General features: G+C 31.7%; 2 protein-coding genes across 2 annotated transcripts; both read left to right on the forward strand.

Annotated features, from left to right (window-relative positions):
• The first annotated feature begins 6040 nt into the window (after positions 1 to 6040).
• On the forward strand, positions 6041 to 8379 carry LOC114381961 (heat stress transcription factor A-2-like). Its single transcript, XM_028341188.1, has 3 exons — positions 6041 to 6569; positions 7079 to 7941; positions 8027 to 8379. Exons 1-2 carry the CDS (start codon positions 6171 to 6173, stop codon positions 7904 to 7906), a joined length of 1227 nt encoding a protein of 408 aa, XP_028196989.1. The 5' UTR covers positions 6041 to 6170; the 3' UTR covers positions 7907 to 7941; positions 8027 to 8379.
• Positions 8380 to 16912: 8533 nt separating this feature from the next.
• On the forward strand, positions 16913 to 23073 carry LOC114382199 (casein kinase 1-like protein 1). The gene is made up of 14 exons (XM_028341459.1): positions 16913 to 17303; positions 17389 to 17429; positions 18667 to 18736; positions 18874 to 19022; positions 19143 to 19238; positions 19324 to 19394; positions 20604 to 20665; positions 20778 to 20841; positions 20918 to 21002; positions 21085 to 21211; positions 21360 to 21442; positions 21521 to 21584; positions 21990 to 22069; positions 22266 to 23073. The coding sequence occupies exons 1-14, from the start codon at positions 17228 to 17230 to the stop codon at positions 22560 to 22562; spliced, it is 1365 nt and encodes a 454-aa protein (XP_028197260.1). The 5' UTR covers positions 16913 to 17227; the 3' UTR covers positions 22563 to 23073.
• Positions 23074 to 24567: the final 1494 nt, after the last annotated feature.

The raw sequence follows: 24567 nt of genomic DNA on the forward strand, positions 1-24567 counted from the left end.
GAATTTTTTTTATCATATTATTATTGATACGGAGTATTTATCAACTTTGTTGATGACTAATTTTCATATAAAAATTTAACTTACTAGGTTTGGTGGGATTTTCACCTCTCAATCACACTTTTTATTCACAAATTTTGAATATAAAACTTTACTTAAAAAAATCGAATTTAATACCACTCCGATAAATGACTTGTTAATGTATAATAATGTGTATGGAATAAGATTACAACCATATATCTCTAAATAAGATTTTAAATATCCTAATAAATATATAGTATATAATATCAAAATATTAGGATAAAATTTCAATGCAACAATGATAATGTTATCATAATTTTCTTAGTTTCATTTATTTAAGTATTTTGTCTTGATTGGTTTAAAAAAATTGACGCAAAATCTTATGTTTTTCTAAATTAAATAGAGTTTTTTTATAAAAATAAAACAAAAGCTTTATCTAACTTATATAGCAAATAAGTTTGTTTTTTGTATGCGCAAAAGGGGGCAAAAAGAACATCCCCTTCAACCAAACCTATTAAAACAAATACCAGCAGAATCTTATTAACAAATACAAGGAAAGAAAACTTGGCTGGACATCAAATAGCCTCATGTCCACCAGAATGGTAAGACCATGCTTAGCTAACACATCTACCACATTATTGACTTCTCGAAATACATGAGAAAAAGATACAGTGGACCTAGTCCTAACAAGATTCCTAGTATCAATGACTACGTTAAAATGAACATGGGTATGGAAGCATCCATCCACAATTTACTCCACGGCATTTTGCTGCTAAGACTCAGCAGATCCCCATAGCAAATAAGTTTGGTTTAACTTGAGTTTGATGTAAGTTATATCATAGGTTTTTGATGTATTTTGTCTTATTTTCATCTCTAGTTAGTAGGCTTTAAATTTAAACTTTACTTTTGATACATTAATAATACAACTTTTACTGTGAACTGATTGTAATTATCTTAAATATATTTTTAGAAACAATTAATATAAAAACTAACAATCTTATATATTTCGTCTATAATTACACAATTAACTAACATATTTTGATATATGTTTTAATTTAACTATTCTGTTTGTCTTATTTTCATAACTATATCTTTTTATTTACTTATATAACTCAACTATATGAAATATGTTTTGCAACGAAAGGTCGACGCTTTGCTCATTCTTCTCTCCTAGGTGGGTCTTGTATGTTAGAAGGATTTTGACATTTGCACAACCATCTTTCAATACCACAATGCAAAATCAACCTCAACATTTAAACACAGTGCCCTCGCGCCTTACACGATAGCTATATATGTCCCACTTTATTCATGTTGAACCAATTACGTGGCCATAAGAAATTCAAAAGCTTCAAAATTTCACACATACTAACTAGTCTTATTTCATGACCGATTGGTAATACACCTCGATCAGTTTGCGGAACCTGATCAATACTGATACAAATATGGGTAGAAAAAAAGAAAAGAAAAGTGAACGCACACATGGATCCACTGTAGAGTCTAGTCAAGCTTAATCGTAGATTCATAGCTAGTGGTAATGTCTATTTTGGGTCACAATGGGATCACATTCATTATACCAATTATCTCATTTTATCGCATTCTGTCTTGATGCCAAAAAGTCAGGACTCAAAACTTGTATGCGTATCACTTTAATAGTCCATGCAATTATTATAGATATCAAACCTATCCCGTTAATATTATTAATCCCTTGAAACGACATGGCTCTGACGTCGTTGCATGTGCCTGCAACCACCGTTTTTATTTCATTCCGTTGGTTTTGCCCTTGATTTTTTCTTTTGGTGCGGTGGGCGCCGAGCTTTCCCTGGGTTTTTATTTCATTCTTACACACAATTAATAAAAAGTCGACAAGTGATCAAATATAAAAAAATATTATTCATTTATTAGTTTTAATTTGATTCCTTCCAACAACAAAATAATATAGTTAATTTCTTTGATAAATTTTTTATCTTATAAAAGATGAGGAGGAATCCACTTATTTTTAATTTATGATTATCAATTAGGAAAACTAAAGATCATCCTGAAATATATGCATCATTTAGTTTTTCAATTAAAAAAACTTTATAATTACTAATCATCAAAGTATTACCCATAAATAATATTTTTACTTTTACTTTTATGTACGTAATATTTCTACTTTTTTTCATGTGTATATGATTAAAGTTTTCTATTTTATTGTTATACCCGTCAATTCATGGAGATATAAATTGAAAAAAAAAATAATTTTAATGTAAAAAAAATGTAATAACAAAATAAAAATACGAACACACATAAGCAACACAAAAGAAATATAATTTTAGCATAGTAAAAATGGAATAAACACATGGTGGGCACAACACTAACAAGTTATTTCTAACATTTTTTATTTTTTTTTTTATGTTTGTGTATATAGTAACTACACTTCTTTAATTTATACCACTATACTATTGGCACGCATACAATATACAAAAATCATATTAAACTAATATTAGTATATTCACGCCAATGCTTTATGAAATAAATTCTAAAAATACTTCAATTTTAGTATAAAAAAATACAAATAAAAATACGGACACACATCGCACCTATATTTCCTGTAGTTATCTTTTATTTATTTATGTAAATAAAACAAAATATGTAGCAAATTAACTAATCCAGAAATTTCATTAATATATTTTCTATGCATTTTGAATAGATTATTGAAATATGTTTTTAATGTAATTTTTAAAATATGTTTTGTGAATTATATTAAATAAAATATATAATGTATAAATAAAATTCTATTTGTAATTAGTCAAATTATTAAACTCGTTCAACAATAAATTATTTGTATCTAGAGTTGATAACAATTGTGGCCAAATACTACTTACATAATATATTTCATATTGAGGAGGGATGAAATTACATTAGTAATTTTGAAAATTATGATATTATTTTATAAGTTTTAATTGGATAATATCTTAAAATTTATAGTTGAATTAAAAGTCTCTTTCACATAAATTACACATGCAAAATTCTATATTAATAAAAAAATTATTTATTACTTCATTCATATAAATTAAAATTAGCATGATATAAATATTTTAAAATATAAATTATTTGATTATTTTTTTGTTGCTGTTTAATTTTGATAAAATTTAAGACAAATAATCTTGGTAACATATAAATATAATTTAATAATTAAATAATAAAAATCATATTATATATAAAATTATAAAAATGATATAATAGTTATAAAAGTTATACTAGTATAATTTGATCTCTCATTTTTTAAATATATTTTTAATGTATATTATATTAATTAAATAGATTAGTATTTATATATTTTAAAATATATTTATATATTCATTTTAAAATACATATAATATGTATTTATAAATTATATTATATAAAATATAATAAAAAATATATAAAACATATTAATATTTTTTCATTATTAATAAAATTATTAGAATCGTTCAACAATAAATTATTCGCATTTAGAGTTGATAATAACTGTGACCAAATACTAATTATATAATATATATTTTATTTTCGAAGGATTTTAATAATTACTAATAACTAAAAAAATTAATTAATATATTTTGTATAATATAATTTATAAATATATTTTAAAATATATAAATACTAATCCATTTAAAATCTATTTTACATAATGTAATTTACAAAATACATCGAAAGTATATATTAAAAATACAAAGAAAATATATTTATAAATTTTTTGGATTAGTACTTTTTTTTAAGTATGATTTAGTTTTGTTCGTCTCGTATTTTTATTTTTTTTAATAAAATACAATAAGAGAAATTACATTTTTTATTTAATATATCTTTATAAGATAAAATATTTATGGAAGAAAACTAATTATATCATTTCCCTTATTTGAAGGAATGAAATTAAAGCTAATAAATGAAAAACATTTTTTTAATATCAATTTTCTATTGCCTGTGATTAAAAATGAGGTGTTAAGCCCGTAGCCACAATTTTTGAGGTGAGAAGCCGTTTCCTTATCCTTCTTATAAGCGGTGCTATACCTCATAATAAATATGGATTATGGTTTTTAAGGGATTTTTTATTTATCAAACTACACATCATCTCTTCTATTAAATTCCAAAATACAAGTTTTAATGCTTCAACGATGGGATTTTTTTTTATTATCTTGTAATTTTAATGTCTCAATTGTAGCACTTTAATGGGATAAAAGTCGAGATTTGATAACTCCAATTCTCATTGTCTTAACAAAATAGTGCAATTGAGACATTAAAATAGAAAGATGTGTATTTTGAAATTTATAAGAGATAGGGTATATAGTTTGATAAAAAGTTCGCATTAAAATTGAAAGAGATGAGAAAGGATGTCTAATTTGATGAAAAAAAATCCTTTTGAAGGCAATAAATGTTAACCCATTTTGCTTCGACACAAACTAACATATAATATCCCGAAACACAAATTTGATAAATACATTTATAAGAGAGATAACAAGCTCAAAAGATCAAGTTTACTAGAGATATATATTTCAAAATTTTATTACAAAGTCAAAAAGAGAAATGCTAACCCATAAGCCAATACCAATTCCATACACTTTTTAACATGCATTCAATTCTTTCTCTCTAGCTATTTATATTCCAATTTTTTTATTATAAAAAATAACTATTATTTAAAAATGTTATTTTACATTTCAATGAATCAATGTAGTACAACTTGATAAAGCTGTTACAACATTCAACCGAGAGAAACGGACCGCTACACTTGTCATGCATGCAAGTGATCACCGACAACGATGGCGCAGTAACCGAACCACATGGACCGTAACCGTTAAGTCTTTTCTGCAACGAGTTTATCTGTCTGCCACCCTTTGGTATTTCTTTTTTCCCCAACATTACTGCTTCACAACTCACAACACATGCTTTATTTATGTTGAGGACTTGTGTTTGTTTTTTTCAAAATAGTACATCATTGAAAAATAACTAAGAATTTTTAGTGTTACTAATTAAGTTATACACCAAGATAGTTAATTTAAAAGACTAAAGTTTACTATAAAAATTTATGTCAAGGTTATGTTTCGTTTGTTATGTTAAAAAGTTAAATTTAATAAAATTCTAGTTCAATTTAACTCAGTTTGAATATCAGTTAATCCAAAAGTATCGGCTTATTTTTTAAAAAATTTAATTTATTATTTCAAGTTAAATTTATTTATTAAACTAGACATTTAAAATTAAAAGAAAAACCAGTTAACGAGTTATATATTTGTAACATTCAATTCATTAAAGGAAAGTTTGTTTTAAGGTATAATATTGGATTTCCAAAAATTACATTCTCAAGAATACCATACGCCTGAAAATATATTCTTAAATTGACTTAATTTTGTTTTCAAGTGAGAGTAAGGATAGGCTAAAAAGTTTCGGCTCACCATACTATTGGTCCGATAACATGAACTTTTTTTGAACCATTAGTTTTGACAAAGGCCACTTTTATTTCAGTCTTTTGGACGCGTGGCATGTGGATGTTGCATATCTGCTGAGTCCATCCATACCAATTCCGTGTATATATATATATTATATTAAGTTAATAACATTATGTATGCTATAATATTTTAAATTTCAAACTTAAAATATATATATTTCAATCTTAAACTATCTCAATTGCCTAAACAATTCAGCACATATGTTATTAATAATAATAATTTGCCAATTAACTAAAGTGGCTTTCTTCTTGTCTTTTTTATAATTAACTTTTCTCTCTTTAAAATATACTCCAACATTTTCTTGCTTAATTAATAATTCTTTTCGTTGATGTAGTATTGTTTATGTTTTATTCAAGAAATAGTAAAGGGATAAGGTGAATTGATGTTCCAAAAATAGATTTGTACCTTAGCTTGATTATATCCGTACAAGTGGCAAGAAAAAGAAAGTAAGAGGCGTGAAAACGTGGCTGTCGAACGGAGTTTCCTGAAATGGACAGTCTCAAAGATACGCCACTCTCCTCTCTCATGTCGTGTATTCATTTAAAATGTTTATTATCGTCTATAAATGCAAAAACATAGAAGATCCGTGTGAAGGAAACAAACACTTTCTCTGTTTCTCACACTCGCAAGTGGCAACTATTCAACATTTGCACAGAAAGTTAAAAGCGGTGAATAAATAAAAAGCAGCACAGCACCATGGGAGAAGAAGAAGTAACAAGAGTGAAAGCAGAGTTGTTCCAAGACAGCGAAGGAGATCCCCACGACGACGTTTTGAGCGAAAGCAAGGACTCGGGAGTGACGACGGAAGAAGTTACGATGACGACTCACGTAGTTAAAGAAGAGATAGATGACGGCGCCGTTAACGGGTCGTCGTCGCCGAAACCGATGGAAGGGTTGCACGAGGTGGGTCCCCCACCGTTCCTGAAGAAGACGTTCGAAATGGTGGAGGACCCTCACACCGACCCCATTGTGTCGTGGAGCCAAACTCGCGACAGTTTCATCGTTTGGGACTCTCACGAATTCTCCAAATCACTTCTCCCTAAGTACTTCAAGCACAGTAATTTCTCCAGCTTCGTTCGCCAGCTCAACACCTATGTCAGTCAAATTTTCCACTTCCTTAGCTTTTCTTCTATGTCTCATTAATTTTCTCTAAATTTTCTATGTCCTCTTCTTTCTGGAAAATTATACTTATACTAATACATCAAATTAGCCCTAATTACCTCTTTACTTACTTATTTAGTCTCTATCCTTGCACAATTTTTACATTTTTAAAAACTATCCATCTTAGTTTCTACATGTATACTTTTAATCCATGCCTTCTAAAATTGAAGGGACTAAAACAAATTAAAAATGTATGAAAAGGAGCTAAAATAAGTTAAGAAGGAGTAGTTCCTATATGTAGGGATTAAAATGTAAAGGTTCTGATTAGATCTTCATAATATTTGTAACGTATAATCTTGTGATCTAATAATATTTTATTTTTTGGTCTAATTGTATGCATAATGAAAAGATCCCATGAGAAGTGATTGAGGGATTGTATTCATCTGAATTTATACAATATAATTATTGTGATGGCAATGATGTTTTCTGTTCTGTGGGTACAGGGCTTTAGGAAGGTTGATTCGGACCGTTGGGAGTTTGCGAATGAAGGATTCCAAGGAGGGAAGAAGCATTTGCTGAAGAACATAAGGAGGAGGTGTAAGTACAACAAGCTGCATCAGGGAGCATTCAATATGATGAAGCCATGTGTGGATTCTGAAGTGGAGAAGCTGAAGAAGGACCAGAACATTTTGAAGGTGGAGATTCTGAAGCTGAGGCAGCAGCAGGAGAATTCGCATGTTCAGCTCACAAATGTTCAGGAGAGAATTCGGTGTGCAGAGGTAAAACAGTATCAGATGATGTATTTCCTCACCAGAATGGCTAGAAGGCCTGCGTTTGTTGAGCAGTTAGTCCATAAGATTAGGCGAAAAAGAGAGATTGATGGTAATGAAATGGTTAAGAGGCCTAGATTGATGGGAACCCCGTGCCATGTACCCTTCCCCAAGACCATGGAAACAACACCTGATTTTGATCATAGACACCAACAAGGTCATAAACAATTTGCTACATTGCAATCTGAACTCAATGGACTTCTGTCTGAAACTGTGAACACTGGTAGGATGGAGCACCCAACTCCATCTCCTTTGGAAGATGAATTATGCAGCTCTTTGCAAGGGTTAAGGGCTCATGGTATTTCTAGAGCAAGTGCGCAAGATGCATCTTCTTCTGCCTATCATGTTATGTCAGAAAAACTAATGAGAGAAAATTCTATAGTTGATGAAGAACTAGATGTGAATGACTCAAATATCTATCTCGAATTAGAGGATTTGATTACTAAGCCAACAGATTGGTCTGTTGGATCTGCAAGTGGATTGGTGGAACAAACCAGTTGAATTAATCTCACTAGTGGAATAGTGCCTTGCAATTGGTAAATGTTCCTCTCCAACTTTATAAATCTCAATAGTTTTGAATAATCTGGTGGCCCTTATTGTTGCATTTGAAATTGTGTGCAGGTTGCATGTGTGTGTTTGTGTAGATGCTCTGCTGCAACACAAGATGAAGAGCTTAATATTATAAGGCTCTTCAATTACCACTTACCAGCTTTGAAAGTGTAGGACGTAGATGCTCGCCCCAGCTTTTTATATGATCAGGCGAGAGTGCGAGACTTTTCATGTTTGTGTTTTTGGCCGGGTCCAAATTGTTCTTATGTTGTATATATAGCCCTCTCCTCTTTGTGATCCTTTTGTTAACTTAGGATCTCAAGTCCTATATCAGCATATATAGTCATAGCTAAGCCTCTTGTGATGTAGTAATTAACTATGTAATTAAGCTGTAAATTTGTAATACAGAAAATGCTTTTCAGTTCCCTGCTTCCCTTTGTCTTTCCCGTGAAATCAAATCACTTTTTTTTATCAGTCAGAAATAAAATCACTTCTTTCTTTAGTATAAACACTAGATTTAATTGACAGGCACATTCCGAAGAATTCTTAACATAAGATATTAACAAATTCTTATGATAGTTCTCCATATTGCATGAGTTCGTATCAACTTAATTCCTGAATTGCCCAAGTCAGTTATTAGAGGAGCATTAGTGTGCCATACAAATGGCCCGAGTCAGAGATCAGAAACCAGCATTCTCATCGTAAAGCAACACAAACCGAACACTCCATTGCAACTTTCTTTGTCTTAACTATTCTGGCTCAGTATGGAATAAACTAACATAGCTTACGTTTTAATTCCGCTCCCTAACATTTAACATCCAAGAGTTTGGTGGATAATTTCCTGTATATAATTAATAATATAATAGATTATCATTATTAATTAGATCAACACAGTTTGGATTTTTCACTAGTAACTTCACACATTGCAAACATTGTGCGTTCTGAGATTCACCACTTGTATTCTCTTTAGGTAGGACTTGATTGCAGTGAGTTAAGATGCAACGAAGTCGTCGTTGACAAAGTTTTTTTTATTCAAAAGGATAATAATGATTTGAAAAGAGATGATAGATGTACAGTAAAGCATTAAATATAAATTTTATAGTAAAGATTTACGACAAGGGGTAATTTTAAAAATATTCACTAAAAAATTATAAATATAAATTATATGTAAATTTTTTATTAAAGAATAATACTTTATTGAATAGCATATTAAAACAGAATTAGAAAGTTTGTCAAAAGTCGACACCAACACTTTGTATGAATGTTAAAAAAGAGAGAGGAAGAAATAAGCATTAAAAAGATAACATAAGATAACATTTTTTCAGGGTTAAGTAAGTTTTTTAGTTTTAAACCTTTTTAAAATTCAATTTTTAATGTCTGAACAAAAATTTGATTGTCAAGTCCCTCGACTTTTTTTTGTTAAATTTGTAGTCTTAATTTGAATTGTTCAAGATTTTTAGTTTTTAATAAAATTTTGAACTTCATTATTTTTGTTTATTAAATTTATTAAAGTTTCAAAGACAAATATATTCTAAATTACTTAATATGTAACGCATTTGTATGTATTATAGAAATTGATCCACAATACATACAAATATATTACGAATTGAGTAATACAAATGTATTTCATATTTTTCAATTTGAAATTATGATTCTCGAATTTGATTTTTGCTTTCATTTCACGATGGTCACCTCTTTGATTCCTTTGCCATCGTGCATCTCCCTTCCTCTAACTTCTCCCACGTCGCACCCCATTGGACTTTCACCAAGCTCCCACACTACGTCGGCCTCAGGCTTAGACCTGCCGCCACCACGAGATGGTGTGATGCGGTGAAGAGGAAGATGGAGAGTAGAAAAAGGTGGGAGAGGGGATAAGGGTAAGATGGCGATATTAAAAGTTTTGGGGATGCACCGAGTAAAAATGGGTGCATAAAGCACTTACCATCTAACTAAAGAACATACAAAAACTTGTTTCATTTTCTGGTCCGTTGTCGGAGTCTATTTACATCTGTTGCCCGAGTAGGTTAGGTTATTGCACCATGATAGGCCATTGGCCCATTAATAATGTATATTGTAATGTGATGTTGTTACGTAGTGCAGTTTCCATTGGTTCACTTAGAACATTTTTAATATCACATCTTGAACAAAAATCTTGTATTCAAGATATGGTCTTGGAAAGATCTTACAATAAAGATAGTGTAATGATCTCTAGGATAGAGAATGAGTTTTTGTAGAAGGATCCTAAAGATCTTTGCATAATGTTTAAAAAAATTAAAAATTACCAATAGAACCAACAAACTAACAATCAACTTGTGGAAACAACAAAAAAACAATGAAAGAAAAAAAAGCATGAAAATGGAAGAACAAAAGAGAAAAATAAAAAAAAATACCTTTGTTGCAGAGGGAGGTTGCATTCGTGGTAGAGGGAAAGGGGGAAGGAGGTCATGGCCGGAGGAGGGGGTAGCGTGAAGTGGAGGGAGGAAGGAGAAGGAAGAAGGAAAGGTGAAGGAGAGGAAAAGAAGAAAGGTCACCAGAGAGGGAGGAGAAGAAAGAAAAAAGAAAAAGAAAAAGGAAGTGAACTTTGGGAGAAGAAAAAGAAAGAAAATAGATGTGTATTAGGAGAGAAAAAAAATTAAAAGTAGGTCCATGTGAAACTTATTAAAAATTATTAAGATTTTAAAATATGATCTACCACTAGAAGAAAAAATGAGATAAATTTTAAGAAATTTTCAATTCTATGTGACATGTGAGATCCACTTAAATATGATCTAAGATTTTAATTTAAGATTTAACACTAAAGATGGTGTTAGTAACGAGAACATATTAGCTTCCTTCTTATCACGTGAGTGTCGTTTATGTCCTATCTACTCTAAATTATCCCAGTAGCTTTCACATGTGAGTCGATGCTTGCCATTTTGGTTCTTAAAAAAAAGTCTTCTGAAATATTCTTTACTATAAACAAAGGAAAAATGAACAGCAATCCTTCAAAATAGAAACGTACACCATTGAGTTTGTGTTTCGTCTTAACAACATTATCGAATTTTCTATGGTGCAATTATAACTTGCATGGACATTAAAATGTTACTTAGTCGTAAAATCAAGTACGTGGTGATCACTAACTGCTAGCTGTATAAGAGATTTTGACGTCTGATTTTGAGGCGCGGCTAATAGTTAAAAAGAGGGCCAACTGTCACAGTTTTCATTATTGGAGTTTATAATATTTTTAGGACTTGTTCACTTGCTGTTTTCTGGTCTAACATTTGAATATGGTAAGCTTCTAAAACCAACATAGACAGAAAGAAACGAAGAATTTTCTCTTGAAGTAAGCAAGTTGATTTCTTAAAGAACAAGCAAAATATGGGTACTGATGATCTTCGATCGATAGTAAATTACTTATATATATATATATATATATATATATATATATATATATATATATATATATATATATTCCTTTGATTCTATTATTATACAAACTGGCACTATCAATTATTCTTCTCAAATGTTAGGATGTATCGTGTGTATCTACACGTTTGAAGAAAATAAATTAAAAAATAGTATGATCCATGCATACGTGAACCCTTTGCTTAATTATAATAAGATAATGTAAATATATAATGTAAAATTTATAGTCATAGCTCTCGTGCCTCTTATCTCTTTTTTCATCAACTATTCTGTCAACTATTTGTGAGTTGTGATTATAATCATTTTGATATAACGGGTTATGAGGGTGGGATCTCAGCTGACTGTTACCCCAGACAGTGAGTTCGTTGACCATCATAAATGAAACACAATACACCCGTTTACTAAAATAGTAGTACTAATTAAGGATATAAATGAAGGCTATCAACGTGTTTCTTACAAAAAAATACTAATATATACCTTTTTATTTATTGAGTCAAATTCTCATTCATTTAGTGTATATTAAAATAAATTGTTGTTTTTTGTTTATTTTAAGATATTTTGCTAAGATATTTGTTTTGCTCAAACATATGGGTCTAGGAGACTAACAAAATGACGATTAGAGGCGCATCTACAGCTGAACAACGGGGGAGCGCGCACTGTGGTCATCAAGGCTAGGGGGTGGCATGGAGAACATTCTCAGTTTCTCATAGATGGCCACATAAAAACTTCAATGCCCAATTCAAAAATCAGCAAAGTAACAATAATTAGATGGTATATATAGAGAGAGAATGTATGTACCTAGGAAGTGACATATAGTATATAAGAGTATATGAGCTAGAAGTGACATTTAGGTGGTCTGTGAAATTCATCAACGCATCTACAATTAGAAGGATCATGTTGAGCAAGAGAGCAATTCACGTTAAAATGTAAGGAGATACTTAGGTTGGATGTTGGGGATAGCAAAGAAATAAATCTTAAGAAATGTCCAAGGAGCACTCTACAAATTAAGCCAATGCATTAAATATCTTGGACCGGTAAGTTATCTATCTCAGAACAATCCCACGTTCGGTTTCACATAAACGCTTAATAATATTGTTTATCTCTCTTAATTGTTACCATTGCAGAAACAGAGGGAAGAATATGAAGTAATAGTTGAATATGGAAAGCTAGCTAGTTTACAAAAAGGACGGTAGGCTAGTGGACACTGATGAGAAATCCAAATGGATATTTGTTCTTAGCACCACAAGGACCTTGTATGTGGGGCGAAAACAAAAGGGTACGTTTCAACACTCAAGCTTTCTTTCTGGCGGTGCAACCACAGCAGCAGCTGGTAGATTACTGGCCCATCAAGGTGCCCTTCAGGTACGGAACATTTAACAACACTTCATGTCACAACATCATCATAACCAAAGTCATTATTATGATTATTAAATTTTGTTACATGCACAATAATGCAGGCTATATATTTGGCCATATAGTGGTCACTACCACCCCACGGAAGAGAACTTCAAAGAATTTATAAGCTTTCTTGAGGAGCACAGTGTAGACCTCACCAATGTAAAGTTAAGTGTTTGGCCCTCTCCAAAATTACACAACTTATTGAAGCAAATTATATATATAAACACCTAATAATGGTTGTATGAATTTGGTTGTTACATGCAGAGATGTGCTATAGATGATGATACTCCATCACTTATTGGGACTAATTCATTTACTGCCACTAATGAATCACAACAAAATATGGACCCTACTCTAAATTCTCACACAGGCCCAGCAAGTGCAATCAATGCCAATGATAGCAACATGCACAAAAAGGATGATGCAGCAACATTTAACCTGTCTAAGAGGTTGCCTTGCAAGTGGTTCACTGGGGCTGGACCTCGTATTGGGAGTGTCCGTGACTATGCTGGACACTTGCAGTCGAGAGCGTTGGAGCAGGTCAATTTGTTTCCAAGGCCCACTTCTGCACGCTTGAGCAGCTATGGCCCAATTCCTTCACCCAGGCCCAGTCCAAAAGTGAGGATGCCCCCCAGGCTTGCTTACATGGGCTTGCCCAGTCCAAGAAACCCAATTCCAGCTGTAAGTTAAAGATGCATAGTATAGTAGGGAATTAGGACTAAGGTTGACAAAAATTACTATGGTCAAAGTAGAGGGGCACTTATTGGGGGTGGCAACTAGTAAATGATGAGATCAGAGGACTTTTTTTTTATTGTTTAAATTTAAAATTCATTTAAAGTGTGTTTGGATAGAAAATTTTAATTGAGAAAAATAATTTATCAGAGAATTTGAATTTTTGTAATCTATAATTCATTGTTTGGATGTTTTTTGTGAAGAATTTAAAATTTTTGAAATTTTAAAACAGAATTTTAAATAATTACAAATTTAAAATTTCAATTTCCTTCTAAAAGTTGAGAACTTGAAAGTCTCTTCTTATAGTTTTCTTCAAGAAATACCGTCTGAGCTCGTGGAATATCGTCGGGCGTGAGCGTAGAAAAACATGTATAACTAGCCCATCAATTATATCTTTTCTTTTTTCATTCATTTTTTTTCACCCTCATAATTTTAATTTTTTTATCCCAACATAATTTTGAAAATAAAAGAATTTCAATTGAAGAATTTAAAATTTTGAGAAATTTAAAATTTTTCAAAATTTTAAATTCCCTCGTCCAAACACACTTTTATTTCATTCTTTTTCAGGAATTTGGATTTCAAGGCAAATTGGACCCTTCATTATTGTTCTGCCTCTTTCTTTTTCGGGAAGGCAGAAATATTCATTTTTTAAAACTGTAAGCTGAGTACAGATTATAAAACATAATAATCTCATATTTTGTCTTTAGCTTATTTATTTTCTCTTTTCGTTTTTTTCTTACAATTTTTAACAGTATATTAGCCAAGGGAAAGTCCCATTGGAACTTACACGGAAAGTGAGAATACCGAACTGGTCCAACTTCACACCACTTAGTGTTTCGGCCTACGCGTGTTGGGTTAAAAAAACTGTCCACAAAACTAGGGGATTTCAATTCTTTTAATTGTAAGGATTAAAAAAATAATTTTCAATTTGGCAGGATAAAAAAGAAAATGGACCAAATTTAAAGGACAAAGCAGAAGAGGAAGAGGATAAAGGGAAGGAAAAAATATATTTATGGCAAAAATAAATAACAAAATCATACTTGAAAATGTAAGTTGTTTTTATAACAAGTCATGTTGGGTTACATGTGAGCATATAGATATGACTTTTAATTTATAGTTGTTTTACATGAGTTACAAGACAATGTTTTTTTTATTTTTTTGCCAGAAATAAATAATATTTTAAGTTTTTTTTTGTTGATTAAAAGTTTGGGTGAGTTAGATCCAAAAATCTTAAATAATTATTACAAAGGTATATTAATAAGATTTTTCACATTAGTAGCAAAATTCAAACTCACTTAATTGTGAGATACGAATCAATATTTTTTGAAGATATTTAAGAAAGTTTAAAAAAATGTTTAAAATAATTTTGTTTGGGTGTGCATTAAATTGGCCAATGCATTAATACGAGCCACCTACAACTGTTTAGCTCTCAATACCAGAAATCTCAACTAACTATGGATGATGAGCCTAATTATGTGAAAAATATTGTTTGATACCTTGCTTGTACTTTTAATGTCATATAATTAATAATAAGGTCGATAAACACGTATAATTAATATATTATAAACTCACGGTATAGGAAAAACATATTTTTCAGTTGCATGACATGAACCATTCCAACTAGTCAAATTGAATATCTCATGACTTAATATTTAAGTTAATTTGATCTTTGTCTTTGACTTTTTTTAAAATAAAAAAAAAACGTGAATCGGTCAACTTTCTGTGACCCCTAGAGTTATCCAAGATAGTTTGATGTATTTTTAAAAAATAAACTTAAAAAAAAGGCTAATTGTAGGTGATATATGAATGCCCTTGATTATGTAATGAAAGTGCATTTTGTTATTGAATCACGTGTTCTTATTAACTAGTGTTGTCAATTATTTTATTTACATCATATGGAAATATTTTTACAAGAAACAAGAAATTTATGTACGTAAGACATTTCTAACACATTTATATATATATATATATATATATATATATATATATATATATATTATTTTTTTTCTTATTTTCAAGAAACATATACTTATCCGTGATCACATAATTTAGGATTTGATTGCTAACCGGGAACCTAATTTTTACAACTTTTATTCATTCATTTATTTTATCTTGATATAAAATTAATTTATTCGAAGTGTCGCATCCTATAAAATAATTCAATCTTGGACGAATGATGTGCTAGTTATGGTAATATTTTAAAATAATTTTTTTAGAAATAAAACCCATCATCCTGTTAAGATATATAGTGTTAATTTTTTTGAAATATTCATATAGTTAACTTTTCTTAATGAGACGAGGCTTCTACTTAATTTCATTTATTACCTTACACAACTATTTTAATGAAATAATTTATTTTATAAAGTTTATCTAATGAATAAATTCTAAAAATACAATTAAACATTACATTACAACTGATGACTTAATCTGTCTATGTTTTTCCCTACACATAAGATTGTAAAATCAATTCCAAAATATATTAAATTTCACTTCAAAGTAGAAATGCTCGGAGTGAAACATTTAATCTAATAACATAACCACTTTAATTGTTCTATATCTTAATTTCATAGTTTTCCTATCTTTTTTTAATATATTTTTTCATATTGATAATCACACTAACACTTTTTTTTTATTTTTTATTTCACCCCATCTTAAGGTGTAGTACAAAAATAATTGTTTGATGGTAATATCGCTGTCCAATAGTATCAGTTTGCAATGGGATTACCATAGAGGCATTGCCGCATTGGCAACTATTATAAATTTAAGTAATGATTGCATCACAAGTTGTATGTTTAGACGAGCCAAGAAGGGCGATGACAACCAATTTTTAAGAAGTATCTTTAAGCATATATAATGCTCATCAAAGTTGCTTAATATGTTTCGTTACAACGCACTATGCTTTTTTTTTTTTTAATTTATAAACAATTTAAGCAAATTTTCTCCATGTCAAAAAAATTTAAAATTTGTATCAAATAAAGTTCACAAATCACCCATACTTATTCATAGATTTTTTATTATTATTCAAACTTAGACTCTTTTTTTTTTCATTGTAGGCAACAATTCTTTTGCTACGTAGTCAAAATGACACATAAAAACTGTTTAAAGTATCATGAAAGTAATAACATTATTTCTAAAAAAAAAAGGGACTATTTTTTTTTCTGTGAAAAGTTACTTAGAAAATCTGCCTCCAAATCCGGAATTCATATTTTGTTCCAAAACTCCAAATGGTGAATGGACAAGAGGAAAATGATTGAGTATTATTAAAGAGTAATTACTTACGCGCAATCGGATCACGTGTGTATTACGGCCAATGATAGCGGATGATGGATAACTCACGTGACAGTGGGTCCCACCAGCTACAGCGAGGAAGGAATTGCGCCACGCGTAAACAACACGCGTGGACAAACAAAAAATAACCGACGGTTGCAAGACAGAGAGAGAAACACAAACACCGCACCACACCGCACCGTATCATATCCAAATCCCATCACTCTTACGCTTTCTTTCTTTTTTTCTTCCAAATTCTCTCTTTCTTCTAACCTAACCCTACAATCATGCCCCATTAACACAAATCGCAATTACCCCAAATTCCTCACCCTAGCGTAGATCGATCTCTTCTTCCTTCGTGAATTCTGGTTCAGGGTGGCTGCCATGTATGGCACTTAGTATTTTCCCTTTTTGAAGATTAGGGGTGGGTGGGTTGTGTCTCGCTTAGGGTTCCAAAGTTTGTTGTTTTGAATGGAACCTCGCGTTGGGAATAAGTTTCGCCTGGGTCGGAAGATCGGAAGTGGCTCCTTTGGGGAGATCTATTTAGGTTCTTTTCTTTTTCTCGCGCTGATTTTTGCTATCTTTTTCGTAATTTGGCTATGTTTTGATGAGTTTTGTTGTTTCTCGTGCAGGCACTAATATTCAGACAAATGAAGAGGTTGCAATTAAGCTTGTGAGTCTTCTTCACCAATTGGGTTTCGGATTTTTTCAAATTTTAGCATTTTTTTCTGATTATTTTTTTTTGCCTTTTTTGGGTCTTTGGAGTCTGAAATGGAGGGTAAATTGTCATTTTTGTTTATGCGTGTTAATTTATGTTATGAATTAATCTGAATTTTGAAATTGGTTTTTGGGAAAGATGGTTTCCTGTGGATTTGGTTCATGCTTTGAATTATCTGCAAGGGGTTGTGAAATTCGGGTCGGAGTTGTAGTTTTATCGAGAATTCTTAATGGCATTGGTGTATGTTTGTATTCTAGATGTCTAGTATCATTTCTGAGCTTATTCCTGCGTCTTATTTCTTGGAAGGTGATGAAGTTCCCTCTTAAGAGAGTGCCTGTGAAAGGCATTTGACGTATAGAAACGATTCTTTGCATTTTAAAGCTTTAAAGAGACACTAGGCTGTAAGTGCATGTATGGTTTGCAGTTGGAAATGCTGTGACGAGCGTTCCAATTCAATTCCAACGGATAAAAGTAATTGGAAAATCCAATGGTTAAATGTAAAACGAACGCAGAAGCTAGGGTCCTGATCCATTGGTAAAATTACTTTTGCCTCAAACGTAATCTTGCAACTGATTGCCAAACATGCTCTGAGTGATATTGTGAATAAAAGTTGGGTTGTGATAGGGAATCTTTAGCCATCAGAAAACTGTGAAATTTTATCATATGAATCAGAGATATAGTTATGGTAAAGGGTAGGTTGTACTTGGATCCCATAAGTAATATGCTCTGTGGATCAAGTGCAATGTTTAATGAGCTAGAGCTGCTATATAGATGCTTGGATGTAGTGCAAAAATAAACGATGGTTCTCACATATTCTTTGATAGATACTGGTAAAGGAGTTAGCTCAAAAGAATGGAGGAGGGGGGATAAACAAGAATGAAACATTTATTGTTTATTCAATAAAATCCCCTCGCTCCTCAGCATAATATTGACATTTCCCTGCCTATTCAAGACTTGTGATACATTATTTTGATGGTTTTGGATTGGAGATTGGATTTGAATTTGGAAGCAATGTCATACTAATATGGCTTAACATTATGTCTTGGGAACCTTTTTTTTAACTCGTTAAGCTGATATTTCATGCTAATTTTAGAATTTGTTTTTCTTAAGTAGTCACTGGATCCTTGATATCTTCAAGTGCACTAGAGCTGATTTACTTGAACTTTCTGTTCCTTGCTACTTTTTAAATTAGGAAAATGTCAAGACAAAACATCCTCAATTGCTGTATGAGTCCAAGTTGTACAGAATTCTCCAGGGAGGAAGTAAGGACCATTCTTATATTAATTGTTTTATCCTTCTTTTGTTTGCATTCCCTGCAAGGAGCATAGTAGTGCCTCCCCTGTAAAGTTATCTCATTTATAATTTATATCTAGCCATAACCCAAGTTTGTTTTTGGCAGCTGGAATTCCAAATGTCAGATGGTTTGGAGTGGAGGGAGATTACAATGTTTTAGTGATGGATCTGCTTGGACCGAGTCTTGAAGATCTTTTTAACTTCTGCAGTAGAAAGCTATCACTAAAGACAGTTCTCATGCTTGCTGATCAAATGGTAGGCTGTGGTCAATTTTGTAAACTTTCAGTATACACAACCAGTTACACACACAAACTTTTTCCTTTCTTTTTCATGTAAATTTAAAATAACTTTTTTTTTTTTTTATAAATTACCCAGATCAACCGTGTTGAGTTCATTCATTCAAAATCGTTTCTGCATCGGGATATCAAACCGGATAATTTTCTAATGGGATTAGGAAGGCGTGCAAACCAGGTGACTAATCTTGTTAAAATGTGGATTTTGAATATCTTGTAGGTTCTTACATATGGAGGTATTTATTGCACTGATGTGCATGTAGGTTTATGCTATTGATTTTGGTTTGGCTAAGAAATACAGAGATAGTTCAACACATCAACACATTCCTTACAGGTACAAATAGTTGGTGTGCATTAAATTTATACTTGTCTAGGTTATTGCTGTTGTGAGGCCTTGATGGCATAGTAAAATTATCATAACTTAATTTGAACTACATTTACCTGGTGGTGTAGTTGTATCTTGTCAAGTTGTTATATATTAAACAACTACCATATGAAAATGGCTTTATTGATTTGGGATGGTATATGCAGTTATGGCTTTATTGAGAATATAATATTTATATCAAACAAAATTTGCAGTAGCATACCTTTTCAGAGAGTAGATATACCAGTAATCTATTGTTGCTACTTGCTGCTTTTCTGGACATTAGATAACGAAGGCTTCAAATGCCTATCTATTTATAATTCCATATACTGTATTCTAGGTGGAATTTGTAACTTCTGGCTGTAGCTAAATTGGGGATTACCAAAGTTCTAGGGTTTTAGCTTGCATGATTAAAACAAGTTCTGTGCTGTTTGAATTTAAACTTATTGTCACAAATCTATCTAAATTTGAATTGATTTCAATGTCTCCGAGTTTTATCAATAATTTGGCGTTTAACTAGCTTAATGCCAGATATTGTTTGGTTGATTTTGTTTAATGCTGCAAACAGACTGTAAACAGTAATTATAAAAAAAAATAAGGAAAATCAGAAGAATGTAAGGAGATAGACTATTGACTTTAAAATTATGAATTCATATATTCTTGGGAGGGTTCCTGTCTCTGCTGTACAAGAACTGGGCCAGCCTGGCTGCTAAAAATTGTAAGCCATGAGGAAGGAAGCACTTAAATAGTAAACTTGTTGAATGAAAGAATACCTTGTTTAGTTCTAGTCTTAGATTATCCTAATACATTCCTGCAATTATGATCCTGCTCCTGCATACAAATCCTCCCCATATCCTAAAAAGTTACACACACACACACACACCGTCTCCTTGAATCCCTCTTTTCTGTAGATGACTTCTCATTTTGCGTTGATATCATTGCTTGATTCTTTTATGAAACAATTTATTCACCTGATGATTTGGGGTGGTGAGAAGTGTATTAATTATGCTTACTAATTTTGTCTTCTGTTTATTCTAGTTTCTGGTGTCTAGGCTTACATTGTGATTGTTAAAATTAATATCACCAATATTTGAGCAAATATTTTAGAAGGGTAGACAGCTGCAGTTTGAATATCAATTTATTTGTAATGTGTAATCTATTCAATCATTAATACTGCAGGGAAAATAAGAATTTGACTGGAACTGCAAGGTATGCCAGCATGAACACTCACCTTGGCATTGGTATGTGTTATTTCATGATTCTTTACAAACATTTGTATGATAAATGGTTAAATTTTGTTATCTAATACTAATAGATACATGTTGCTTCTACTTCTCTGTGATTGATGCTTAGAACAAAGCAGAAGAGATGATCTTGAGTCTCTTGGTTATGTTTTGATGTACTTCTTGAGAGGAAGGTAATTGTTGCAACCTACCCTACTCCAGTGTCTACCACAACTGTAAACTTTGTCTGATTTCCTTTTTTCTTTGTAGTCTTCCTTGGCAGGGTCTTAAAGCGGGAACGAAGAAACAGAAGTATGAGAAAATCAGTGAAAAAAAGGTTTCTACCTCGATTGAAGTAAGTTAATTATAAGTTTTTTCTAATGCATATAAGATGTGCTTTTTCATGAATTACACTGAGAATTTATTGCTTATTGCAGGCCTTGTGTCGAGGTTATCCAACAGAATTTGCATCTTACTTCCATTACTGCCGATCATTGAGGTTTGATGATAAGCCAGATTATGCGTACCTCAAAAGGATATTTCGTGACCTGTTTATTCGTGAAGGTATGCAATTTTTTTCATATAAAAAGTGCCCCTTTTTCCCCACTTCTTAAGTTTATCATTTGTATACTTCCTTGTATATTTCTGCATTTCAATATATGTAGGATCATGTTTTGAATTTGCTTTTCTTATCAAGTTAGCATTTGAACAGGATTCCAGTTTGATTATGTCTTTGACTGGACCATTTTGAAGTATCAGCAATCACAGCTAGCCACTCCTCCAACACGGGCCATTGTAAGTGTTTTTCTTATTTCCCCTTTTGGGGTTATTTTGTTGTCTGCAACTGATGAAACTTCCTGATGTTTTATTTAGGGTCCTAGTGCTGGAACCAGTTCTGGAATGCCCCCGGCTGTTACTAATGCTGATAGGCATACAGGTAGTTAATTCAAGTTCTCTTGTAGAGTGTGATAGGCCTCTCATATGTTTATCTGCATGTTCCTTTATCACATTGTAGTTAAGTAAATTTATTTGTCAAGTGTATGTTTTCCTCTATATTCATGTAACCATGCTTTTCTAGTAGTGTCAGAAATGATCAATCTTTCGTTTGATATTTTCTTGATTTAAACAATATTCTTTTTATTCATTCTACAGAAAATATTGATTTTTTGCCATCTTCTTTTCTTCAATGTTGCTTTATTATTACTTTCTGTTTGTTTTTCAATGATCCTGTGATTTAGGTTTTGCAATAGCATGCCTCTTGGAATTTGTTACTCGAGTTTAAAGGGTTTCTAATTGGCTTTTGATCTGTCTGGTGTTTTTCTATATTTCCCATCTCTCACAGGAGGGGAAGAAGGTAGACCTCCTGCTTTGGTTTCAGTGGATTCCTCGAGGCGCAGAATGTCAGGGCCCATTTTAAATACTGTAAGTTTCTCAAAGCCAAAAAAATTGATCACCAACTGTTATTAAGGATGCTGTTCTGAGTTTTTTAGAGGACATGGTTTACATGTGGTTCCTTTTGCAAAATAAGATCATTGTTACTGATCTGTATATTGTATGTGCAATCAAAGTTAGCTTTACTTTTTCTGACTCAATAATTTCCTCATCTATGAACATGCAGTTATCAAGTGCCAATGCCTTGGGTCAGTCAAGTGGATCATCTAGGAGGGTTGCTGTCTCTAGTAGCCGTGATGCATTTGTTGGTGCTGAGTCAGATATCCGTACTCGCACTGCTGAGGCTAGCCCTGGAGCAGCACATCGAGCTTTGAGTGGGCAAAGAAGTTCTCCAATTGGATCTTCTGATCCTAAGAGAGTTGTATCATCAGGGAGAAATGCTTCTCATGTGAAAAATTATGACACTGCACTTAGGGGCATGGAAGGTTTGCAATTAGAAAATGATGAGAGGACCCATTATTAATTTCACAACTTCTCTCCTATTAATTTGTGAGTTGATAGGCACTGCCAACGTTGCTTGTGTTGCTAAGTTGAGCTGTGAGAAAATTCGGATCTGAACTTGAAATTCTGGCTTTGTATTGTTAACCCATCTGGTCAAACCGATGAAGCTGTGAAGCTGAAATAATTTGAGCCAAACCAGGGATTGTGCTTGCTGTAAAGCTCAGTTTTAATTGGTTCTTCTAGCTGGAACTCCTAAGTTTTATAACATTTTTCTGAGTTATTATATTGGTTTACCAGATGTTTACAGTTTCACGTGGACTGCAAATGTCAAAAACTATCAAATACCAGCAAAAATGTAATTAGCCATTGTACTCTTGTTGGATAAGATTCCCTTGGTTTACACGATGTAATTGTCTGGCAAATATTTTGGTATTAGGAACTTGAATGTTCGTATTTGTGAGGTTCCTTCAAAAGCTTAAATGCATCTCTGTAGTTTTTATTAGATCTATCACAATGAACTCGTATGCATTTTATGTTGATCTGTGAAAAGGTTTTCATTATTAAAATATAAATTGTATTGTCCGCTGTACCCATCATGTCTGGAATTCATGTACTCCTTTTATATGCTCGTTGATGAAACAAGACTTGCTTAGCAAATTCAATATCCTTGTTTGCATGATTGCAAACTCGAGCTTGAGAAAACTCAAGCTTTCAAATGCTTTCTTAGACCTGGAAACAAGGTTTACTGAATTTAAAAATTAGGCTTAATCAACATTTTAGTTCCTTTAAAATATAATTTAGTTTTTCCTAGTTGTAACTTTTTTTTTGTTTCAAAATAGTCTTTTGTAATGCCGGATTTTTTTTGTTTTGATTCTTGTCGTTACCTTCCGTTAAGTGCTTGTGACTCATGGGATGTCATGTAGGATTGTCAATAGCAACAGTACCATGTCAAAGACCAAAATGAAAAAAAATAAATTATTGGGACTATTTTGAAAAAAAAGGATAAAACAAAAAACAATCTATTTATATTTTACATGAACCATTCTGGCGTCATGTCAACACTTGATAGGTGACTAATGACAGACCAAAATAAAATAAAAAAATCCAACGACATGGACTAATTAAAACATTTTATTTTGTAAGAAATAAGAACAACCACAAAAATATTAAGCCTAAAAATTATGATAATATTCAGTTATAAGAAAAATCTATCACAAGTCATAATAGACACATAGACTTGCATGCTTGTACATACGATTTGGTTATCATTTGATTTTACTCTGAAATTATGGTCCATCTACATTGTTAAAATGTTACAAACTATGGTCACATTACATTTCGCATCGTAGCATGTTAGAACTTAGAAGGATATAATTGATAAGTTATTGTCATTGTATGTGCAATGCTTTATCATTGTTTGTGCAATGCCCTTTATTTAGCACATATCCTTGATTCTTGACGATGAGTTGACAACACCGGGTTCTTTTGATGTTGGGTTCACAATGAATGTTGAGTTGATAGGCATTCTCTTGTGACAGAGGAAGGATCACAAGTTGACAACATGAAGTTTGATATTGACAAAAATTTATGCTACGATTGAGCTTTGATTGGTTCGCAGAAATTTTAAAATGGTGAGGGTTTGATCAATTTGTGTAATTAAGCCAGAGTAAAATGTTACATTTATGTTGGCTTCTCGCAGTGGTGGTGGCATAAAACACAGTCCTGTCAATTGGAGGCAAAAATTATACTTGAGACTCACTAACTTGTTTACTAGAGGGTTTATGTGAGTTTGCATAAGCATATGATATATCCAAGTTTATCTAGAAAGAAGTTTGACAAGTAAGTCCTTAACTCAGTTTGACAACAATGTTTATATATGCAATTGTATCTGATTTAAAATCTGACGTACGAAATTAATAAGCTGATATTAATTTGCAATGGGAATATGTTATCTGTATGACCCTGTTATCTAGGAATTCTTAAGAAGATTTACTCGCGAAAAATAGTGTATATGTTGATTGACTTGA

Source organism: Glycine soja, chromosome 13 (genome assembly GCF_004193775.1).
Source record: "Glycine soja cultivar W05 chromosome 13, ASM419377v2, whole genome shotgun sequence".
Taxonomy (NCBI): domain Eukaryota; kingdom Viridiplantae; phylum Streptophyta; class Magnoliopsida; order Fabales; family Fabaceae; genus Glycine; species Glycine soja.

Excerpts from the sequence above, each read along its gene's own strand:
- LOC114381961 (XM_028341188.1), top strand. The coding sequence starts at position 6,171 with ATGGGAGAAGAAGAAGTAACAAGAGTGAAAGCAGAGTTGTTCCAAGAC. Across the intron at positions 6,570-7,078 it reads TTCGCCAGCTCAACACCTAT|GGCTTTAGGAAGGTTGATTC; the intron begins GTCAGTCAAATT and ends CTGTGGGTACAG.
- LOC114382199 (XM_028341459.1), top strand. The coding sequence starts at position 17,228 with ATGGAACCTCGCGTTGGGAATAAGTTTCGCCTGGGTCGGAAGATCGGA. Across the intron at positions 17,304-17,388 it reads CTTTGGGGAGATCTATTTAG|GCACTAATATTCAGACAAAT; the intron begins GTTCTTTTCTTT and ends TTTCTCGTGCAG. Across the intron at positions 21,212-21,359 it reads TGACCTGTTTATTCGTGAAG|GATTCCAGTTTGATTATGTC; the intron begins GTATGCAATTTT and ends GCATTTGAACAG.